Source organism: Bos indicus x Bos taurus, chromosome 14 (genome assembly GCF_003369695.1).
Source record: "Bos indicus x Bos taurus breed Angus x Brahman F1 hybrid chromosome 14, Bos_hybrid_MaternalHap_v2.0, whole genome shotgun sequence".
Taxonomy (NCBI): Eukaryota; Metazoa; Chordata; class Mammalia; order Artiodactyla; family Bovidae; genus Bos; species Bos indicus x Bos taurus.
In genome coordinates, this window is record NC_040089.1 from 74177906 (window position 1) to 74203069 (window position 25164).

Here is a 25164-nt window from a genome sequence, read left to right on the forward strand (position 1 = left end):
CTGATTAACATTACAGTGAGAAAATTTACTTAAAAAAAAAAAACTAACAAGGTGTGAGGTTCCATTTACTCTCATTAAGTACTTCAAGAGATTTTGTTTTGTATTTCATTTAAATGGCCCTTTCAAGAAGACAGGTAGAAAGGATAACTTAATTATTTATGAGTCACTGAAACTCTTACTTTTAAGGGACATTTACAAAATAACAAGTAGAGACACACAGGACACATATAAAAGAGTGTCACTAATTTATAAGAACTGTATTAGAAAGGTCACAGTTTTGAATGTTCTAAAAATAACAAAAATTAAAAAAACACACAAAGCCAAACTATTTTAAATTCTATTCATGTCAAATAAATACCCTACTCATCAATGAAAAAGAGAAAGTAGGGATCGTCATCACCTATTACTTTGCTTGGGTCTTCTCTATCAAGAATGGTTTCTGGACTGAGATGAAGGAAATAAGGTCCAAGGAGGTTGAAAAATTTATATAGTACAAGTCTCAGTTCATTTTACATATATTTCAGGTTTAGTTAGAACACTAGCAAATACCTCCACAGTGCAGAACAGAGAATAAATAGTATTTGTTTTGTTGAAGGTCTGTACGAACATCATGACCTGACCCCTAAGGACAGCTGCAAACCCAAAAGGTCCAAGAACCTTGCCACCACCATCCACACCCTCTCGCCTTTTAGTATAAAAGCAAAAGCCTGAATTCTATCTTGGATGTGCTGGTTCTTTGGGACACTAATCCACCATCTTCTTGGTCTACTGGCTTTCCAAGTAAGGTTGCTGTTCCTTGCCCCAACACCTCATTTGTTGATTTATTGGCTCTGTTGCATGGTAAGGAGTATAAAGTTGGACCTGGTAACAAGGACACTTGGGAAAGCAGTCAAAGAAGGACTTTTGTAACATTTGTATGAAAAAAAAAGGAGAAACATGGGCTAACAGTTCTTTTAGGAGTATGCCAAACAAAATGAATGCTTATTCTCCAAAAGTCCTAATTAATAAAAGGCCTGAACTTGACCTGAAGGGAGGTTTTTAGCACCATGTTGTGTAGCTCTGATTTGAGCACTGTAATGGTTAATAGGTAATCATGACTTGAAGACACAAAAAGTAGCTAATTAAATTTAAGGATGACACTAAGCTAGAAGACAAAATTAAAAATCCTTGGACTACAGAAGAAAAAGGTCATGACAGCAAAAGCATGATCATAAAAGAAAAAAATTAAAACTTTTGCTCTGTGAAAGACCTTGCTGAAAAGTATGAAAAGAACAAACCTTGGACTGGCAGAAAAGGTCTCCCAACTATCAGTATGTATCTGATGAAGGACTTACATCTAAAAATACACAGAACTTTTAAAACTCAATAGTAAAAAAGCAAAGAGTCCAAGTAGAAAATGGTCTTAAGATCTGAAGACACACATCACTGAAAAGGATATAGAGATGGCAAATAAATAAATAACACTATTCAACATCATTGGAAAGTGAAAATTAAGATCATGGTATATATCACTATACATCCATTAGAATACCAGAATAAAAAACGGTGATAAAACCAAATGCTGGTGAGGGTGCAGAAAAGCTGGGTCTTTCATACGCTGCTGGTGAAATGTACAATGGTGCAGCTACTGTAGAAAACAGGCAGCTTCTTAAAGACCTAAACATACTTTACCATATGACCACACAGTTAAACTCCTGGGCATTTATCTCAGAGGAATAAAAACTTACGTTTGTTCAAAAAGTTGTACAGGACTATTCAATGGAGTTTTATTTTAACTGCCAAAGGCTAAAAGTAACTATGGTTAAACAACTCTAGTACACCCACACCATGGAATATTATTCACCAACGAAAAAGAAAACAATTCTTGACACAAGCAAAGACTCAAATGGATCTCAAAGGCCTTATGCTAAATGAACAAAGCCAATCTCAAAATATCATACATTGTATGAGTCCATTGTCAAAACAACAAAATTATAGAAAAGAAAAACAGATTACTGGTTGACAGCGGTTAGGGACGATGGAGGGAAGGTGAACATGACTATACAGGGATAGTATAAGTGGTATCTTTGTTGTGATAGAATAGTGCTGTATCTTGACTGCTATCATAGCCACAGAAATTTACACAAGATAAAGTGAAACAGAACTACAAACTACATATGTGTACTGTACCAATGTCAAATTCCTGGCTTTGAAATGGTACTATAGTTATATGTGACGTAACCACTGGTAGAAACTGCGTGAAGGGTACATGAGACTTCTTTACTCTGCAACCACCTAAGAATCTCTAATAATTTCAAAATAAAAAGTAAATAAAGGTATACTTAACAATTTAAATTAAGAATATAATGACTTTGTATCTGAACCATACTTTTATGAATATCTGTAGTCTAGGAATAACTAACCCACTGCAGCAGGAAGAAGTGGCACTGAATTAGGGGCCATGGAAAAGGCAGAGACATTAAATTGGCAAGGTAGAAAAATTAACTAAGAAGTCTTTAAAACTATTAAACACAAGGATGCAGATAAGCTTTTTTGAAAAACAGTAATTACCTTAACATGAAATTCATTATCCAATAAGATGTTTTGAGTCTTCAGGTCATGATGAAGTAGAGGAGGATTCATATTGTGCAGGTAATTTACACCTAGAGCAATTTCATGCAGAATACGAAATCTCAATGGCCAAGGAACATCAGGATATTCGATTTTCTTTATATGAAAATAAATAAAACCAAAATTAGTGGCCAAATTTATTTCCACTTTGAAAATGAAATATTCCATGAGAATAGTATAAACTAAATATCTAGTATAACTAAGTATAGGGCAAAATATACTTATTTTATTACATAGTATCTATCTGACATTCTTTAACATCCTTGGATCTTATTTTCCTTATAGAGAAAATAATGACTTTACAGTACTAATATTTCCTTTTAGTATTTACTGGCAATGCACTACATGGTATGGGGTCTCTCTTCAGTTGAGTAGTTTATTTTTATCTATATAATACCCAGACACATACATTTATACTCGACATATCTTCTCATTCTAGGTTGTTCAGTTGCTAAGTCACATCCCACTACTTGTGATCCCATGGACTGCAGCATGCCAGGTGCCTCTGTTTTCTACTGTCTCCTGGAGTTTGTGCTCAAATTCATGGCCATTGAGTTGTTGATACTATCTAATCATCTCATTTTCTGCCACCCCCTTTTTTTGCCTTCAATCTTTCCCAGTATCAGGGTCTTTGCCTACGAGTCGGCTCTTCCCATAAGATGGTCAAAGTATTTGAGCTTCAGCTTCAGCATTGGTTCTTGCAATGAGTATTCAGGGTTGATTTCTTTTTAGGATTTACTGAATTGATCTTCTTGCTGTCCAAAGGGCTCTCAAGAGTCTTCTCCAGCACCACAGTTCAAAAGCATCAATTCTTCGGCATCCACCCTTCTTATAGTTCAACTCTCACATCCCTATGTGACTACTGGAAAAACTATAGCTTTGATTACATGGACCTTTGTAGCAAAGTGATGTCTCTGCTTTTTAATACGCTAAGTTTGTCATAGCCTTCCTTCCAAGGAGTAAGTGTCTTTCAATTTCATGGTTGCAGTTACAGTCCACAGTGAGTTTTGGAATCCAAGAAAATAAAATTCATCACTGCTTCTACTTTTTCCCCTTGTATTTGCTATGAAGTGATTGGACCGGATGCCATGATCTTAGTTTTTACAATAGTGAGTTCCAAGCCAGCTTTTTCACTCACCTTTTCAACCCTCATCAAGAGGCTCTTTAGTTCCTCTTCACTTTCTGCCATTAGGGTGATATCATCTGTACGTCTGACGTTGTTGATTTTTCTCCCAGCAATCTTGATTCCAGCTTGTGATTTATCCAGCTTAGCACTTCACATGATGTACTTTGCATAGAAGTTAAATAAGCAGGGTGACAATATACAGCTTTGTTGTACTCCTTTCCCAATTTGGAACCAGTCAGTTATTCCATGATTGGTTCCAAATGTTGCCTCTTGACCCACATGCGGGTTTCTCAGGAAACAGGTAAGGTGGTCTGATGACTCCCATCTCTTTATGAATTTTCCAGTTTGTTGTGATCCACACACTGAAAGGCTTTAGCATAGTCAATGAAACAGAATATGTTTTTCTGGAATTCCCTTGCTTTCTGCATGATCCAATGAATGTTGGTAATTTGATCTCTGGTTCTTCTTCCTTTACTAAATACAGCTTGCGCATTTATAAGCTCTTGGTTCATGTACTGCTAAAACCTAGCTTGAAGGATTTTCAGCATATCCTTGCTAGCATGTGAAATGAGCACAACCGTATGGTAGTTTGAACATTCTTTGGCATTGCCCGTCTTTGACACTGGAATGAAAACTGATGTCTTCCAGTCTTGTGGACACTATGCATTTTCCAAATTTGCTGACATATTGAGTGCAGCACTTTAACAGCATCATCTTTTAGGATTCTAAATAGCTCAGCTGGTATTCCATCACCTCCACTAGGTTTGTTCACAGTAATGCTTCTTAAGGCCCACTTGACTTCACACTCCAAGATGTCTGGCTCTAGGTGAGTGACCATGGTTATCCAGGTCATTAAGACCTTTTTTTGTGTAGTTCTTCTGTATACTCTGGCTACCTCTTCTTAATCTCTTCTGCTTCTGTTAGCTCCTTGCCATTTCTGTCCTTTATTGTGCCCATCCTTGCATGAAATGTTTCCCTTGATATTTCCAATTTTCTTGAAGAGATTTCTAGTCTTTCCCATTCTATTGTTCATTTAAGAAGGCCTTCTTATCTCTCCTTGCTCTTCTCTGGAACTCTACATTCAGTTGGGTATCTTTCTCTTTCTTCCTTGCCTTTCATTTCTCTTCTTTCCTCAGCTTTTTGTAAAGCCTCCTTGGACAACCACTTTGCCTTCCTGCATCCTTTTTGAGATGGTTTTGTTATTGCCTCCTGTACAATGTAATGAACCTCTATTTATAGTTCTTCAGGCACTCTGTCTACCAGACCTAATCCCTTGAATCTGTTCATCACCTCCACTGTATAAACATAAGGGATCTGATTTAGGTTATATCTGAATAGCCTAGTGGTTTTCCCTACTTGCTTCAATTTAAGTCTGAATCTTGCAATAAGGAGCTCGTGATCCGTGCCACAGTCAGTTCCAGGTCTTGTTTGGCTAACTGTATAGAGCTTCTCCATCGTTGGCTGCAAAGAACATAATCTTTTTTTGATATCGACCATCTGGTAATGTCCATGTGTAGAGTCATCTCTTGGGTTGTTGGAAAAGGCTGTTTGCTATGACCAGCATGTTCTTTTGACAAAACTCTCTTAGCCTTTGCCTTGCTTCATTTTGTATTCCAAGGCCAACCTTGCCTGTTATTCTGGGTATCTCTTGACTTCCTACTCTTGCATTCCATGTATAATATAGAAACATTACAAATGTAATGCCTTTATTTCCTGGTACTTACAAGTAATAGTCATCTGAATTTTCTTAAATGTTTTCCTAACTTAAACATTATTACAGCTTCCCAGGAAGAGGAACATACTCAGAAAAAGTAGATAATCATTGGGGAAGAAGGTAGATGAGTGCTCAACCTGTATTTTATGATTCCTTCCAGAAATTAGCAATGCCCCTTAGGAGGCTCTAGAATTTCTAATGGGCTCCAAATTTGGGTACCACAGTATCTACTGGGGTGCTGGGGTATGAGAGGAAAACATTAGTGTCTATGCTTACATTCAGTCAAAAAAAGGAAATTGTGTTTTGTATCTTAATTGCTATGTTGGTTACACAAATCTTACTCACTGACACTAGTCTCTTTACTCTGCCCTTGTTTTCGATTGTGCCGTCACAGACAATGTGTTGCATCCTAAAATAAAGAGGAAGTCACTCCATGAGTGGTGATAGGGGCACCCACGCTCCCTCATTTGCTTATAGAACATTGTGATGCACCAGAATTTAGGAGTGTTCAGTGACTGGATTTTACAGATTATGTTACTACTCAGTTTTAACTAAAGCAACCTTAACAAAACAGACCCAGGTATTTAAAAATATCTCTTGAGGGAACCTGTGGGCTAGAGATAATCTTAATAAGGTCAAGCAAACAACAGTAGATGAATACACACATTTTGAGAATGAGGACCTCGCCCCCTCAAAGTTGTTTACTAATGGTTTTCATAGTTAAAGACAGAGTAATTGGTACCTTGAGCAAAAGGTAATACGGCTCATGCCATTGCCTATTATTGGAAAAACTCAGGTATTTGATACTCAGAGATAGATAATTTGGTCTATTAATTCAGAACTTTGTGAATTGATACTACTAACATTTAATTAGAATACTAAATTATCTTTAACATAAAATAAAAGCTGGCTTAAGCCAACAATAAACTGTACAGTGTACAGAGTCTGTCTTTTTTCTCTCCCGCTCCTCTCCCACATATATATACCTGTGGATACTGGAATTCAGTGTAAGCCTCAGGAACCTAAGCAGCATAATCGAGGTGACTAGAATGCAGGGTCTGGCTGCACAGTATTTTTAACAACACAAAAGAAGCCAGAAATGGTGAAATTTTACCACTGCAACTGTTTGTCATTATTCTTATTTTGGCTCACATGTAAAACCAAAGCACTGTATAGGTTAACTAACAGAATTCTAGCCACTGAAAATGTATAGTACTTACCCTATGTAGGAGCTCATTTAATGATCCATTTGGCATGTATTCGGTAACTATTCCTAAAAATTCAGGCTCATTGCAAATTCCCAAAATTGGAAGAATGTAACTAAATCGAGCTTTGTGTAAAATTTCAGCTTCTCTTAAGACATCATTTCTTTCACTAAAGAAAAAAAAAAGCATAATTATTTCAAAATAATGAAAAATACACAATTATCATGCCCATAATATTAATTAATTCTGGATTTTTCCATTCATTCATTAGCTTTTGATCTCATGTAAATTAGGCAACTTTTCTTAGTTTCTTCATATTTAAAGGAGGGATAATCTCTACCTTACATATTCCATAGGTCTGTTTAGAGACCAAAATAACATATAAACCACTGACAGAAAGAAGTGCTACACATAGATCAAAACTGTACTTTTCCTAGGAAAGGCAAAGAACACAATGTTTGTTTATAAAGTCTATTTGTATTAAAACGATAGGTGCTTGAACCAATTACATAAGTTTCTGTTGTATTAAAATGATAAAATTTTATTAGACTGTTACATTAAATTTTACGGTTGCATATCATGTAAAAATTTTCTAAATATCCTGAATATTAAAACACTTAAATGTTGTAGATTTTAATGACTAGATGATAATAGTCGCATAAGGGTCAATACTACTCAGAAATTATAGGCTGGAACTCAGGAAAAGAACACTGAGAAGAGATAAATGCTTATAACATTCCTGGGCTAACTCTGGATTCCAGATTTATTTCCTTATTCATTCATAAAAGAAATAAGTGTTGAACTTTCATTATGAATAAACCACAGTGCTCAGCCTTATGGAGACAATTAAGTTAAAAAAAAAAAACCCCAAAACATAGTTTGGTGAGTTCCCTGGTGGTGCAGTGGATAAGAATCTGCCTGCCAAGGCCGGGGACATGCATTCACTCCCTGGTCTGGGACAATTTCACACGCCATGGAGCAACTAAGCCCATGGGCCACAATGACTGAGTCCACTCACCCCAACTACTGAAGCCTGCATGCTCCAGGGCCCTGCAGACACAACTAACGAGCCCCTGGGCCACGACTACTTACGCCAGGGCACCTAGAGTCTGTGCTCCACGAGAGAGGCCACCGCAATGAGAAGCCCACGTGCCACAACTAGAGTAGCCCCCACTCTCTGCAAATAGAGAAAGTCCATGTGCAGCAACAAAGACCTAGCCCACCCGAAGATAAATAAAGCAGTGTGTACATGTCAAGTAAATAAAAAATTAGATAAAAAAATACAGTCTGTGATCTCAAGCTGTCCAGAAACCTTTTTAAGAAACATACATACTCATCGTGATCTTGACTGGTACATTTCCAATGACTAGTGGGCTTCCCAGGTGGCGCTAGCAGTAAACAACCTGCCTGCCAATGCAGGAGACAAAAGAGACTCAGTTCAAACCCTGGGTCAGGAAGATCCCCTGGAGGAAGAAATGGCAACACACTCCAGTATTCTTGCCCATATTACTGATGAACACAGACGCAAAAATCCTCAACCAAATATTAGCAAATCAAATACAACAACACACTGAAAGCTTCATACACCATGATCAAGTGGGATCTATCCCTGGGATGCGAGGATTCTTCAATATATGCAAATCAGTGAATATGACAAACCATATTAACAAACTGAATAAAAATCACATGATCATCTCAATAGATGCAGAAAAAACTTTGGACAAAATTCAACACCCATTTATGATATAAACTCTCCAGAAAGTGAGCATAGAGGGAACCTACCTCAACATTATAAAGGCCATATATGACAACCTACAGCAAATATTCTCAACGGTGAAAAACCTAAAAGAATTTCCCCTCAGATCAGGAACAAGACAAGGGTGTCCACTCTCAACATTATTATTCAGCATAGTTTCAGAAGTCCTAGCCACAGCAATCAGAAAAGGAAAAGAAATAAAAGGAATCCAAATTGGAAAAGAAGATGTAAAACTGTCACTGTTTGCAGATGACAATGATACTTTACATAGAAAATCCTAAAGATGCCACCAGAAAACTACTAGAGCTCATCAGTGAATTTACTAAAGTTGCAGGATACAAAATTAAAACAGAAATTTCTTGCATTCTGATACACTAACAAAGAAAGATCAGAAAGAGAAATTAAGGAAACAATCCCATTTACTATTGCAACACAAAGTATAAAATACCTAGATATAAACCTACCTAAGGAAGCAAAAGATCTGTACACAGAAAACTGAAAGACATTCAGGAGACATCAAAGATACAAACATATGGAGAGATTCTTAGATTGGAAGCATCAATATTGTGAAAATGACTATACTACCCAGAGCAATCTACAGATTCAATGTAATCCTTATCAAATTATCAATGGCATTTTTCATTGAACTAGAACAGAAAATTTTACAATTCGTAGAAAATACAAAAGATCCTAAATATCCCAAAACAACCTTGAGAAAGAAAAATGGGAGCTGGAGAAATCAGGCTCTCTGACCTCAGATTATACTACAAAGCTACTGTCATCGAGACAGTATGGTACTGGTACAAAAATGGAAATACAGACCAATGGAATAGGATAGAAAGCCCCAAAACAAATCAGTGCATATACAGTCAACTAATTTATGACTAAAGAGGCAAGAATATACAATGAAGACATCCTCTTCAATACGTAGTGCTGGGAAAACTGGACGGCTACTTGTGAAAGAATGAAATTAGAACTCTAATGCCATACACAAAAATAAACTCAAAATGAATTAAAGACCTGAATGAAGGCCAGACACTGAAAAATTCTTGGAGGAAAATATAGGCATAACATTCTTTGACATAAATCATAGTAGGATCTTTGCTGACCCACCTCCTAGAGTAATGTCAATAAAAACCAAAATTAACAAATGGGATCTGTGCTTATTATGTGCACATGAGCTCATTCGCTCAGTCGTGTCTGTTTCTTTGCCACCCTATGGACTGCAACCCACCAGGCTCCTCTGTCCATGGGATTTTCCTGGCTAGAATAGTGGAGTGGGTTGCCATTTCCTCCTCCAGGGGATCTTCTCGACCCAGGGATCAAACCCACATCTCCTGTATTGGAGGTGAATTCTTTACTGCTGAGCCACAATTGAACTTAAAAGTTTTTGCACAGCAAAGGACACCATAAACAAGACAAACAAGGAAATATCTGCCAATATTTTCTCCCTCAGAATGGGAAAAAATACTGGCAAATGAAGTAACTGTCAAGGAATTAACCTCCAAAACATACAAACAGTTCAAGTAAAAAAAAAACCAAAACACAAAAACCCAATCAAAAAATGGGTGGAAGACCTAAATAGACACTTCTCCAAAGAAGGCATACACAGGGCCAACAAACACCTGAAAAGATGCTCAGCATCATTAATTATTAGAGATGTGAAAATCAAAACTGTAATGAGATATCATTCACACCCATCAGAATGACCATCATTAAAAAAAAAAATCTACGAACAATAAATGCTGGAGAGGGTGTGGAGAATGGGAACTCTTGAACTGTTGATGGGAATATAAACTGATAAAGCCCTATGAAGAACACTATGGAGATTCCTTCAAAAATTAAAAATAGAACTACTGTATGACCCAGGAATCCTACTACTGGGCATATACCCAGAGAAAGGCTATAATTCCAAAAGATAAATGCACCCCAATGTTCACAGCAGCACTATTTACAAGAGCCAGAACATGGAAGCAACCCAGATATCCATCTACAGATGAATGGATAAGGAAGATGTGGTACATATGTACAATGGAACATTGTTACTCAGCCATAAAAAAGAACTAAATTGGATCATTTGCAGAGATGTGGATGGACCTAGAGACTATCCTACAGAGTGAAGTTAAAAGTCAGAAAGAAAAAAACAAATAGCATATTTTAACGCATATATGTGGATTCTAGAATAATAGTATAGATGATTTTATTTGCAAAACAGAAATGGAGACACAGACAACAAACATTGGACACCAAGGCGGGAAAGGGGGTGGTGGAATGAACTAGAAGATAAGGACTGACATATATACACTATTGATACTATGGGTAAAGTAGATAACTAACGAGAACCTACTGTATACTTTAGGGAACTCTACTCAGTGCTCTGTGGTAACCTAAATGGGAAGGAAATCCAAAAAAGAAGGGAGACATACATACATACATATATATATATATATATATATATATACATATATACACATACACACACACATATACATATATAGATGATTCAGTCTGTAGTACAGAAGAAATACAACATTGTAAAGCAACTATTACTCCAATAAAACCTCCCAGAATATTGGAAATAAAAGCAAAAATAAACAAATGGGACCTAATTAAACTTAAAAGCTTCTGCACAACAAAGGAAACTATTAGCAAGGTGAAAAGACAGCCTTCAGAATGGGAGAAAATAATAGCAAATGAAGAAACTGACAAACAACTAATCTCAAAAATATACAAGCAACTCCTAAAGCTCAACTCCAGAAAAACAAATGACCCAATCAAAAAATGGGCCAAAGAACTAAATAGACATTTCTCCAAAGAAGACATACAGATGGCTAACAAACACATGAAAAGATGCTCAACATCACTCATTATCAGAGAAATGCAAATCAAAACCGCTATGAGGTACCATTTCACGCCAGTCAGAATGGCTGCGATCCAAAAGTCTACAAGCAATAAATGCTGGAGAGGGTATGGAGAAAAGGGAACCCTCTTACACTGTTGGTGGGAATGCAAACTAGTACAGCCACTATGGAGAACAGTGTGGAGATTCCTTAAAAAACTGGAAATAGAACTGCCTTATGATCCAGCAATCCCACTGCTGGGCATACACACTAAGGAAATCAGAAGGGAAGGAGACACGTGTACCCCAATGTTCACTGCAGCACTGTTTATAATAGCCAGGACATGGAAGCAACCTAGATGTCCATCAGCAGATGAATGGATAAGAAAGCTATGGTACATATACACAATGGAGTATTACTCAGCCATTAAAAAGAATTCATTTGAATCAGTTCTAATGAGGTGGATGAAACTGGAGCCTATTATATAGAGTGAAGTAAGCCAGAAAGAAAAACACCAATACAGTATACTAACACATATATATGGAATTTAGAAAGATGGTAACAATAACCCTATATACGAGACAGCAAAAGAGACACTGATGTATAGATCAGTCTTATGGACTTTGTGGGAGAGGGAGAGGGTGGGAAGATTTGGGAGAATGGCATTGAAACATGTATACTATCATGTATGAAACGAGTTGCCAGTCCAGGTTCGATGCACGATACTGGATGCTTGGGGCTGGTGCACTGGGACGACCCAGAGGGATGGTATGGGGAGGGAGGAGGGTTCAGGATGGGGAACACATGTATACCTGTTGAGGATTCATTTCGATATTTGGCAAAACCAATACAATATTGTAAAGTTTAAAAATAAAATTAAAAAAAAAAAAAAAAGCAAAACTACAAAAAATGTGAAGCAATGACGGTCTGAAGCTATAAAGGTTGCAGTGGAAATGGGAAGAAAAACATTAGCTGAATAGAATGCCCAGGCTGTGATGACTGACTGACTTTATTGATTAAGGGAGTATAATATACCTTATTAAGGAAGTATAACATACTGCACTAAAGGCTACCCACTCTAGTATTCTGGCCTGGAGAATTCCATATACTGTAGAGACCATGGGGTTGCAAAGAATCGGACACGACTGAGCGACTTTCACTTTCACTCTCTAGTAGAAGCTATTTGGCTAGTGGAGGTGATGGAATTCCAGTTGAGCTACTTCAAATCCTGAAAGATGATGCTGTGAAAGTACTGCACTCAATATGCCAGCAAATTTGGAAAACTCAACAGTAGCCACAGGACTGGAAAAGATCAGTTTTTATTCTAATCCCAAAGAAAGGCAATACCAAAGAATGCTCAAACTACCACACAATTGCACTCATCTCACATGCTAGTAAAGTAATGCTCAAAATTCTCCAAGCCAGGCTTCAGCAATATGTGAACCATGAACTTCCAGTTGTTCAAACTGGTTTTAGAAAAGGCAGAGGAACCAGAGATCAAATTGCCAACATCTGGTGGATCATCGAAAAAGCAAGAGAGTACCAGAAAAACATCTATTTCTGCTTTATTGACTATGCCAAAGCCTTTGACTGTGTGGATCACAATAAACTGTGGAAAATTCTGAAAGAGATGGGAATACCAGACCACCTGACCTGCCTCTTGAGAAATTTGTATGCAGGTCAGGAAGCAACAGTCAGAACTGGACATGGAACAACAGACTGGCTCCAAATAGGAAAAGGAGTACATCAAGGCTGTATATTGTCATCCTGCTTATTTAACTTCTATGCAGAGTACATTATGAGAAACACTGGACTGGAAGAAGCACAAGCTGGAATCAAGATTGCCGGGAGAAATATCAATAACCTCAGATATGCAAATGACACCACCCTTATGGCAGAAAGTGAAGAGGAACTAAAAAGCCTCTTGATGAAAGTGAAAGTGGAGAGTGAAAAAGTTGGCTTAAAACTAAACATTCAGAAAACGAAGATCATGGCATCTGGTCCCATCATTTCATGGGAAATAGATGGGCAAACAGTGGAAACAGTGTCAGACTTTCTTTTTTGGGCTCCAAAATCACTGCAGATGGTGACTGCAGCCATGAAATTAAAAGACGCTTACTCCTTGGAAGGAAAGTTATGACCAACCTAGATAGCATATTGAAAAGCAGAGACATTACTTTGCCAACAAAGGTCTGTCTAGTCAAGGCTATGGTTTTTCCAGTGGTCATGATGGATGTGAGAGTTGGACTGTGAAGAAGGCTGAGTGCCAAAGAATTGATGCTTTTGAACTGTGGTGTTGGAGAAGACTCTTGAGAGTCCCTTGGACTGCACGGAGATCCAACCAGTCCATTCTGAAGGAGATCAGCCCTGGGATTTCTTTGGAAGGAATGATACCAAAGCTGAAACTCCAGTACTTTGGCCACCTCATGCGAAGAGCTGACTCACTGGAAAAGATGCTAATGCTGGGAGGGATTGGGGGCAAGAGGAGAAGGGGACGACAGAGGATGAGATGGCTGGATGGCATCACTGACTCGATGGACGTGAGTCTGAGTGAACTCAGGGAGTTGGTGATGGGCAGGGAGGCCTGGGGTGCTGCGATTCATGGGATCGCAAAGAGTTGGACAAAACTGAGCGACTGAACTGAACTGAACTGATGACTGTCATTTAGTCACTCAGTTGTGTCAGACTCTTTTGTGACCCCATGGACTGTGGCTCATCCAACCAGCTCCTCTATCCATGGGATTTTCTTGGCAAGAATACTGGAGAGGGTTGCCATTTCCATCTCCAGGGACTTACTCCACTGTACAACAGCAATCCAAGTTCCCCCTCTTAAAAGGAATCTTTCTCCTCTGTCAATAATGTTTCCCCCACCCACATTGGTTAATGACAGGAAAAAAATCTTGCCAGCAAGCCATGTCCACTTCTAATTCACTGAAACCATGTTTCCTAGGAAACATACCTCCCTTAAGTACTAAAACCTCCAAAACCACTAAGACTGAGGCTTCAGGGACCAAAAAATTCCTCAAATTCTCTTACTAGGCATAGTAAGAGAATACAATGCAAAAGCGTACGTGTGTACATCAAAAGACATACACAACAATGTTCATAGAAGCTCTCATCCTAATAGCCAAAGAATGGAAACATCTCTATCAACAACAGAATGGATAAATAAATGTGTTATAAAGTAGAATACTGAATACTTTATAGCAATGAAAATGAAGGTTACCTGCTCCAGGTAACAACATGGATAAATCTTACAATGTTAGATAAGAGAAGCCAGAAATTAAAGATACATTATGTATTCAATTTATGTAAAGGTTAACCACTATCAAGCCTAATCTTTGGTTTTAGAATTCAGGATAGTATTCACCCTTGGGAAGGATGACGAGTAATGACTAAGAAGTGATATAGTTATTTATGTGGGTGGTGACTGTAGTTATCTTTACTTTGTGATGTCATGCTGAACAATTATATTTGTGTTTTTCTATACACATGCAATGAGTCGGACACGACTGAGCGACTGAACTGAACTGAACTGATACACATGTTATGCTTCCATTAAAAAGCTTATTTAAAAGAAATTCATATAACTGTCATCTTGCATATAATGTAAAATTTTTCTGGATGCTTTTGTTTAAACCACCCAAGATCTTGACGAATGGCTGCTGAAAAACACATTCCAGACCAGACTATGAGGCTTCCTTTTAAAAACAAACAATAAACAAAATAAAGAAAAAATATCTTAGCCATCCATGTTTTGAACAGGTAATATATTTACATGTTTCTAAATTCAAGAGTTACAAAAATACATCAAGAGCCTCTATCCTTCCTGTTCTTTAGACACTTAGTACCCCAACTGTGAGACAACCAATTATACCGGTCTGTGAGACCAGCTTTAATTAAATTTGTTCCCTAAATTGAAAGAGGTGTGTGTTTGCCTTAAGAAAGGTAGATCAACAAGACAGTTACAGAGTAGCACCTTTGCAGGGAAAACCCAGGATTGACCTGAAGGTTCCTAGATACCCTGAGAATTATAGAGAGGGCATGCTAGGGGAAATCTTGGTGATACTTAACATACTAATTCCTCCTCCCATTAGGAGTATGAGGCATTCTCCCTTCTCTTGTGATCCTACTATGTCACTTTACCAAAGTTGGTTTTATTATCCCTATGAGAGCACTGCTGCTGCTGCTGCTAAGTCGCTTCAGTCGTGTCCGGCTCTGTGCGACCCCACCAGGCTCCCCCGTCCCTAGGATTCTCCAGACAAGAGTACTGGAGTGGGTTGCCACACTGGGCTTAGATAAATGAATAATTTTCTAATGGTCATGTTAATAATAAGTGGCAGGTTTGGAGTCAGATTTGAATTGCAATTGTGGGTTCTAACACCTTTGTTTTTTCCTATTACTGCTTAATCAGAGAAAGAAAATTCCTGAAGTTATATTTTGAAAAGAAGGAGAGAGTGGGAAAACAGAATAAGCTACAACAATTTAAAAATAGGTTTTTATTGAGTTGGCCAAAAAGTTCATTTGGGTTTTTCCATGCCATCTTGCAGAAAATATGAATGAACTTGTTGGCCAACCCAATATATTAAAAAACAAAACAAAACAAAAACCCAGAAACGTAAAACACAGCTTCTATAGACATATTGGCAAAAAATAAATTTTCAGTCACAAAACAGTTAAATTGTTTACACAAGGTGTTTGAACAACCAGTCAAACTCATGTACTCATAGGAGCTGGGAGATTGCTGGGGAAGGTCCATTCATTGGGCAGAAGTCAGGTTATAGAGAATGACTCATCAATCACTAAAATAAGAAAATGTAATAGCACATAAACTTATTTTTCTTTCCTCTCAAAGAACAATGCAAACATTATCCACACGAGAGCCCAAGAAGTACATGTATTTGTTATTCCTACTTCATAAGTGAGGACACAGCCATCCTTTGAGTCAACTGCATATCCAGTGCTATGCTGAGATGTCATAAACACAGATAATGTTAACATTCTAGGTAACGAGCAGGAGGAAATACACGGTGCAGTAATGCCAGAGTGTTGTGTTGGTCCTTAAGGCTTCTTTGAAGGCAGAATTAATTTCCTACCCAATTTGGTAGGAATTTTGGATTATGAAAATTGTTAATGAACATGGAAAGTGAACTCCCGCTTCATTTCTTGGCTCCAAATGGCACAAAACTTAGATAAATTAAAATCTTGAGAAGCAGCATCCAAAATGGGAGGATCAATCTGCTTTAAAATACCTAATGAGTCCGTAACTGCTCGATTTCCATATATTTTAAGTTGATTCTCAAATACATCCACCCTCTCTAGTCAATTACCACCCTTCAAAGTTGACTACATACACATACATATATATGTAATTGCCCCATACTTGCTACACAGAATTCAAGACCTAGGGTAAACATACCCTGTGTATCACTCAATCTGAATTATGGTACACAAAAAATGGAAGCAATCCCTAGAGGTATCTCAAACTTACTGTGGGACCTTGCCCATCCAAGCCTGATAGCAAGAGAACGAAAAGAAACCACAGGCAGATGAAAGTCAGTAGCATTAGCAGGGCTGAAACTGAGGAATTTAACTGCTGTTGGATACTGACAACTAATCAGGCATCTCAGTTCAGTTCAGTTCAGTCGCTCAGTCGTGTCCGACTCTTTGCGACCCTGTGAATCGCAGCACACTAGGCCTCCCTCCCCATCACCAACTCCCGGAGTTCACTCAGACTCACGTCCATCGAGTCAGTGATGCCATCCAGCCAGTGATGCCATCCAGCCATCTCATCCTCTGTCGTCCCCTTCTCCTCTTGCCCCCAATCCCTCCCAGCATCAAGAGTCTTTTCCAATGAGTCAACTCTTCGCATGAGGTGGCCGAAGTACTGGAGTTTCAGCTTTAGCATCATTCCTTCCAAAGAAATCCCAGGGCTGATCTCCTTCAGAATGGACTGGTTGGATCTCCTTGCAGTCCAAGGGACTCTCAAGAGTCTTCTCCAACACCACAGTTCAAAAGCATCAATTCTTTGGCGCTCAGCCTTCTTCACAGTCCAACTCTCACATCCATACACGACCACAGGAAAAACCATAGCCTTGACTAGACGGACCTTTGTTGGTAAAGTAACGTCTCTGCTTTTCAATATGCTATCTAGGTTGGTCATAACTTTTCTTCCAAGGAGTAAGCGTCTTTTAATTTCATGGCTGCAGTCACCATCTGCAGTGATTTTGGAGCCCCAAAAAAGAAAGTCTGACACTGTTTCCACTGTTTGCCCATCTATTTCCCATGAAGTGATGGGACCAGATGCCATGATCTTGTTTTCTGAATGTTGAGCTTTAAACCAACTTTTTCACTCTCCACTTTCACTTTCATCAAGAGGCTTTTTAGTTCCTCTTCACTTTCTGCCATAAATCAGGCATCTAGCATGATGTATTTTCACTTACATGATATAGGGGGAAGACCTGGGTTCGATTCCTGGGTTGGGAAGATACCGGGGAGAAAGGAACGGCTACCCACTCCAGTATTCTGCCCTGGAGAATCCCATGGACTGCATAGTCCATGGGGGTAGAAAAGAGTCAGACAGGACTGAGCAACTTTCACTTTCATTGGGGGAGGTGGGAGAGGAGAATGTTTGCAATCATGGGTGTTAACTTGCTAAGAATTGAATGCAGAGCCTAGTTAGATTTCTACCGGAAGGAAAACGCACTGACTAAACACACTGACCAATACACATAGTTGAAAGGTTTTTCTGGAAACAGAAACTAATGCTAGCCCTCCCATGAAATCTAGATAGTGCACTAAAATTGTTCAATGGGAGAGGCATTCAAAAGTTTTGTCATTTAACAGTCTTCTGATTCCAGTTTATTGTTAGTAAAAATTACACAAGTTTCCTCCAGAGACAGACTTCCTTTCCCGTGAGAGTGAGGAGAAACTAAATTGAGTTGAGTTTGATGTCTAAACTTCTCTGACTACACGTAGTAAACCAAAACCACAACAAAAAGCCCAAAGCAAAACGTCCCAGATTCTACAGCAGTGCTGGTCAATAAAAACACGTGACCCACATATACAATTTGAAATTTTCATGTAGCCACTTAAAAAAAAAAGGTAGAAAGAAATATGCAAAGTGAACTTTACCAATATATTTATCACAACATATCAAAAGATACCATCTAAGCGTATCATATAAAATTATACATGAGATATTACAAGTTTTGATAGTAAGTGCTAGAAATCGAACGTGTATTTCCCACTAAGAACACATTTCAGTTCAGACAGCCATATTTTCAGCACTCAACAGCTATGTGTGGCTAAACGCTACCCATTGGGCGATGCGACCCTAGAGTTAGACTTCAAAAGAAAAAAACGAAGTCAACACAACTGAATTTCAGTAGAGAGGACGTTTAGAGTTGGGCTGTGATTGTTGGCTCTGGTGTCTGGAGAAAGGAAGCCTAGGAAAAAAATAACAAAGCAGTGACAAGAAGCGAGACTGTGGCATCTCCAGAGAAGCCGGCCTTTCCCCCAGGTGAGCCTAAGCCTCGAAGGGCCGCTTCGAGGGGAAGCGGTCACCGCCGTCGGGGCTCCGGAGCCCAGGTGCCCGGGGTGAGAGCCAGTGAGAGGGGCAGGACCGCGGCCCTACCTGTCGAGCAGCGGGCTGTGGATGTGCAGGTGCTTCACGGCCACCTGAACGCGCCAGTCGGCGTGGCGGGCGGACGACACGGTGCCGGACGCGCCGCGGCTCAGGTATCGCAGGTCGGCGAGCTTGTGGTACGGGATGGCGGGCAAGGCGCTGTAGACGGGCTCCGCGCTCATGGCGGCGGGCCGCGCCGGCCCTCCGGCCGCCGGCCGCTCCCGGAAGTGCCCGCCGCGGCCGCAGCTCCGCCCGGCGCGGGGCCGCACACTAGGTCGCGAGGCCGTTCATCCCCCAGGCGGCCCGCGGCCACGCTCCTTATCCAGGGCCCGGGCGAACTCTCTCTGGAGACAGGTTAAGGCCGAGGAGACGGGGCGCTCCGGAGACGGGCTTCCTCTCGCCGACCCGGCCCTCCAGGGCGCGGCAGCCGGCCGCTCGGAGCTCCGCCTCCACAGACGCTCCAGCGACGTCAGCGGGCGGACGCCGAGCCGGGGGCTTTCCCGCGCGTCCGCCCGAGGTCGCCGCCGCCGGGAGTTCCGACCGCGTGTCCCAGGCCGGCGCGGCGCGGGCGACGGCCAGAGAGTGGGAAAGGAGCCCGGGGCGCTCAGTGCGTCTTCTCTCCGCGCCCTCCACCAGCCAGGGTTTGGAAGGGTTTCCTATGAGGAAATTTCCCCTCAGCCGCCTCACACTTGGTCCGCAGGCCCTCCCGCCTGGAAGACTCTCCTCTGGTCCCGTCTACTAGCAACATAGTTTTCTTCCCCTCACCTATGTTTTCTCCTGACGCCCATAATTACAGCCAGAGATTGAAAAATAGCCTTGAGAGATTCCTTCTCTCTGATTTCAGGTAAGACTGCAAACGTTTCTTTCTCATAGATCTGGGAAGAACGCAGTATTTAATGCCAACTGAAAAACGATGGAAGCATCTTTTCGTCTTTTTTTTACCTTAAACACCTGTCTACACCTGAAATGGCTGTTTCGCAACGTGTGGTGCAGACATTGTACACAATAGCAAGTTCGTGCTAGGCATTTAATGAGTTCTAAAACGTAATTAATAGGAAATGCTTGAGTTGAATCAGGGATTTCTGCCTAGGGAAATTCAACTCTTCCTTTATTTCTTTATTGCCGGAAATGTGAGTAGCAATGCTACATTTTTCAATTAATGGAAGCTGTAATAAAGATTGTTTTGAAATCTGGTAACTTAAATTGCTTAGCTTTAAAGCTATGGTCTGATAATCTGTGGTTTATTTCTAAATAAGCTTTTTGCTACAAAAAGTGCTTAGAAAACTTTTCGTATTCATTCATTCATTCAGTTTACAAACTAAGAGCTCTAGAGAAAGAGAACAAAAAGTAGGGAGGAAATTATCAAAATAATAACTCAAGAATTTTTGCCAGGATCAAAGGTCAAAGGTCTTCATATTGAAAGGGTCTACCAGCTAAGGTGGCCGCAGTGGTAAAGAATCCACCTGCCAATGCAGGAGACTCGAGAGACGCCGGTTTGATGCCTGGGGTGGGAAGAGGAGGAGGAAATGGCAGCCCACTGGAGTATTCTTGCCTGGGAAACCCCATGGACTGAGGAGCCTGGCAGGCTACAGTCCATGGGGTCACAAAGAGTCCAACACAGCTGAGCGCGTGCGCACGCACACACACATACACAGCACAGTGAATAAGAAAGACCTATATTAAAGTACATCATTAAAAAGATCAAGACACTAAAAGCAAATAGAAGATTCTAAGAATTCAGAGGGAAGAAACAAGAACAAACGGGTGGGTATTAGAATGGCATCTGATTTCTCAGTGATCATGCTTTTATGCTAAAACACTGCAGTGAAATTTCAAATTTTGTATTACAATAGCTTCCAATCTAGAATTCTGTAGTCAAACTATTCATAAAGTATAAGAGCAGAATAAAAACATTTCACATACATAAAGGATGCAAAAACATTTATTTTCCATCTATATACTTTTTTAAAAAAGAAAACTACTAGAGGATGTACTGCAATAGAACATGACAGCAAAACAAGAAAGACATGGGGCCCAGAAAACAGGACCAGAAGGATGTGAAGGGAAATGCCAGGTGAAAGATATGTGGCCGGATCAGAGAGCAATTGCTTTCACTGGAGCAAGGAGATGGCAGATTCCAAGAAGAAAGACTGATAAAAATTATTTATTTAGATGATTAATTTTGAGTATTTGTGTGTAGTTATATAGCTAGATGTTTGATAGATCTAAAGAAATATGTGATAAAATTTGAGCAGGAGATTTAAAACTATAGGAAAGCGAAAAAAAATTATTAATTCCATGAAACTAAAGATTATATAAGAATGGAAGCAGCATTTCTCCAAACTGTTCTGTGGTTGAAAAGTTTAAGACTTTTTAGAGCTTCTGAAATACTAGTATATTATAAATCTCTAAGAAGGAGAGAACATGCAGCATAGAAGTCTATAAAATTTATATTTTAATTGCATTTCTTTTAAATTAAAAAATAGTATTATAGTCACGTGGTTCAAAAATTTTTAAATTTAAAAGCTCCAATAATCCAATAGGAAATTAAGGAGTGGACATAGATACTTCACAAGAGGAGATATCTAAACAGTAAATAGCAAATGAATGTGAAAAGGTATTCTATATCTTTAGTTATTAGAGAACTACAAGTTAAAACCACAATGAAATAACACTACACAAATACAAGAATAACTGAAATGAAAAAGACAGAATATACCAAGTGTGGATGAGGTTCTGTAGCAATTGGAACTCTTGTACATTGCTGATAAGAGTGCCATTTGGTATAACCAACTATTCAAACCCTGTGGCAGAATCTATTAAAATTACAGATATGCGCATCCTCAGTAATTCCTTGTCTAGGTATGTTGTTCAGTCACTCAGTTGTGTCCCGACTCTTTGCGACCCCATGGACTGCCACAAGCCAGGCTTTCTGTCCTTCACCATCTCTTTGGAGTTTGCTCAAACTCATGTCCGTTGAGTCAGTGATGCCATCCAACCGTCTCTTCCTCTGTCATCCCCTTCTTCCCCTGCCTTCAATCTTTCCCAGCATCAGGGACTTTTCCAATGAGTTGGCTCTTCGCATCAGGTGGCCAAAGTATTGGAGTTTCAGCTTCAGCATCAGTGCTTCCATTGAATATTCAGGGTTGATTTCCTTTAGGATTGACTTGTTTGATCTCCTTGCTGTCCAAGGGATTCTCAAGAGTCTTCTCTAGCACCAAGTTTGAAGGCATCAATTCTTCGACTCTCTGTCTTTGTTATTGTCCAGCTCTTACAGCCATATGTGACTACTAGAAAAACCATAGCTTTGATGATAGACTATATGGACCTTTGTTGGCAAAGTAATGTCTCTGTTTCTTAATATGCTGTCTAGGTTTGTCATCGCTTTGCTTCCAAGGAACAAGTGTCTTTTAATTTTATGGCTGCAATTACCATCTGTAGTGATTTTGGAGCCTAAGAAAATAGTCTGTCACTGTTTCCACTTTTCCCCCGTCTGTTTGCTGTGAAGTGATGGGACTGGATGCAATGATCTTTGTTTTTTGAATGTTGAGTTTTAAGCCAACTTTTTAACTCTCCTCTTTTATCTCATCAAGAGTCTCTTTAATTCTTCTTTGCTTTCTGCCATAAGGGTGGTGTCGTCTGCGTATCTGAGGTTATTGATATTTCTCTCTGCAATCTTGATTCCAGCTTGTGCTTCATCCAGCCTCGCATTTCGCATGATGTACTCTCCATGTAAGTTAAATAAGCATGGTGACAATATACAACCTTGATGTACTCCTTTCCCAATTTTGAACTAGTCTTTTGTTCCATGTCTGGTTCTATTTCTTCTTGACCTGAATACAAGTTTCTCAGGAGGCAGGTCTGGTCATCTGGTATTCCCACTTCTTTAAGAATTTTCCACAGTTTGCTTTGGTCTGCTCCGTCAAAAGCTTTAGCGCAGTCAATGAAGCAGAAATATATGTCTTTCTGGAATTCTCTAGATTTTTCTATGATCCAACAGATATTGGCAATTTGACTTAGTTCCTCTGCCTTTTCTAAATCCAGCTTGGAAGTTCTTGGAACTTTGGAAGTTCTTGGTTTGCATACTGTTGAAGCCTAGTTTGAAGAATTTTGATTACTTTACTAGCATGTAAAATGACTGCAATTGTGCAGTAGCTTGAGAAGGAAATGGCAACCCTTGCCAGGAGAATCCCATGGACAGAGGAGCCTGGTGGGCTATAGTTCATGGGGTGGCAAAGAGTCGGACACGACTGAAATGACTTGGCACGCGTGCACGTGCAGTAGTTTAAACATTCTTTGGCATTGCCCTTCTTTGGCATTCAATGAAAACTGATTTTTACCAGGCCTGTGGCCACTGCTGAGTTTTCCATATATGCTAACATATTGAGTGCAGCACTTTAACAACATCATTTTTCAGGATTTGAAATAGCTCAGTTGGAATTCCATCACCTGCACTAGTTTTGTTCATAATGATGCTTCCTAAGGCCCACTTGACTTCTCACTCCAGGATGTCTTCTCCAGGTGAGTGATCACAACATCATAGTTATCCAGATCACTAAAATCTTTTTTGTATAGTTCTTCTGTGTATTCTTGCCACCTCTTCTTAATATATTCTGCTCTGTTCAGTCCACACCACTTCTGTCCTTTTTTGAGCCCATCTTTGCATGAAATGTTCCCTTGTAATCTCTAATTTTCTTGAGATCTCTACTCTTTCCCATTCTATTGTCTAGGTATACTGATATTCCCTGCTGGCTCAGACAGTAAAGAATCTGTGCGCCTGTAATGCAGGAGACCTGCGTTTGATCCCTGGGTTGGGTAGATTCCTGGAGGAGGGCATGGCAATCCACTTCAGTACTCTTGCTTGGAAAACCTACAAGGACAGAGGAGCCTGCCGAGCTATAGTTCATGGGGTCGCAAAGAGTCAGACACGTCTGAGTGATTAATCACAGCTTATACTAGAATCCTCACAGTAATGCTATTTATAATAGCTTCAAACTGGAAATTACCCAAATATCCATAACCAGTAGAATGGGTAGATAATTTGTGGCACATTTAACATAATGGAATATGAAACAGCAATGGTATTGAATAGGCTACAATATTGATGAATCACAAATATAATATCAGATGAAAAAAGCTGAACACAGAAAAGTATACATTTTATGAGTCAATTTCTGTTAAGTACAAAAATAAACAAAATAGCCTATGCTTTCAGAAATCAGGATAATAGCTACTCTTGTAGGGTGGCCATAGTGACTAGAAGGGACATGATGAGGATTTTGGGGTGATAGAAATATTATTTCTTGATCTAGGACCTAGACTCTTGGTGCCAGTTACATGGGTATGCTCAGTTGTGAAAATTCTTTGAGGTTATACAATGTGCACTTTTCATATATATATGTATGGTTACACTTCAATAAAAAGTTAATAGATTTAAATACGAAATAAATAATATATGTGGACATACATATATATATATCATGTCTCTTGGGTGTATGTGTGTGTTTGTGTGTGTATGTGCTCCGTCATGTCTGACTCTTTGCGACACCATGGACTGCAGCACACCAGGCTTTTCTGTCCTTCACTGGCTCCCAGAGTTTGCTCAAATTCATGTCCATTGAGTTGGTGATGCTGTCTAACCATCTCATCCTCTGCCGTCCCCCTCTCCTTTTGCCTTCAGTATTTCTCAGCGTCAGGGTCTTTTCAAATGAGTCTTTGTGGAGGGTATAGTGTTTAATTAATGGCCATAAAGAATGGCTAAAGGCAGAAAACCTAAAGAATACTGATGCTAAACTATATCAACTAAATGAGAAACAAAAAATGAGAATATTTATGGAAATTAGGTTAAAAAGAAGCATGATATGTATATGTTGAATTCATCTATTCAGAATTCTGTAAAATCATATTAAGACACATTTTTCCATTTACTGAGAATAAAAATTATTTATGCTGTATGTGCTATTTTGGGGACATAGTTGCTCGAAGTGATATGCTTGAAATCTCTCATAGTCTCTTAAATTAGAAACAAGACAGAAAAGTGGAAAAATAAACCACTTATTAAAAGTACAAATAAAAGATTTAAAAACATTTCATATTCTATTTTTTTTTCTATTGTTTGGTCTAAATGCATCTGGTAACCATTGAGGGAAACTGGGTGAAGGATATGAGGGACCTCTCTGTATTATTTTTGCAATTTCCTGTGAGTCGATTATCAGCTCCAAATAGAAGGTGTTAAAAAGTTGAACTTCGATGTATTAGTTTCCTGGGACTACCATAACAGAATCAC

At 39.3% G+C, this 25164-nt stretch overlaps 1 protein-coding gene across 2 annotated transcripts in view; it reads right to left on the reverse strand.

The window, feature by feature from the left end:
• RIPK2 (receptor interacting serine/threonine kinase 2) overlaps positions 1-19318 on the reverse strand; it is a 40222-nt gene extending 20904 nt beyond the window's left edge. For both annotated transcript variants that reach the window (XM_027561606.1, XM_027561603.1), the window contains exons 1-3: positions 18888-19318; positions 6671-6824; positions 2551-2706 (exon numbers count right to left, since the gene is read on the reverse strand). In XM_027561606.1, the coding sequence (XP_027417407.1) occupies positions 2551-2706; positions 6671-6824; positions 18888-19060 (483 nt within the window). In that variant the 5' untranslated portion in view covers positions 19061-19318. The remainder of the gene's footprint in view (positions 1-2550; positions 2707-6670; positions 6825-18887) is intronic.
• Positions 19319-25164: the final 5846 nt, after the last annotated feature.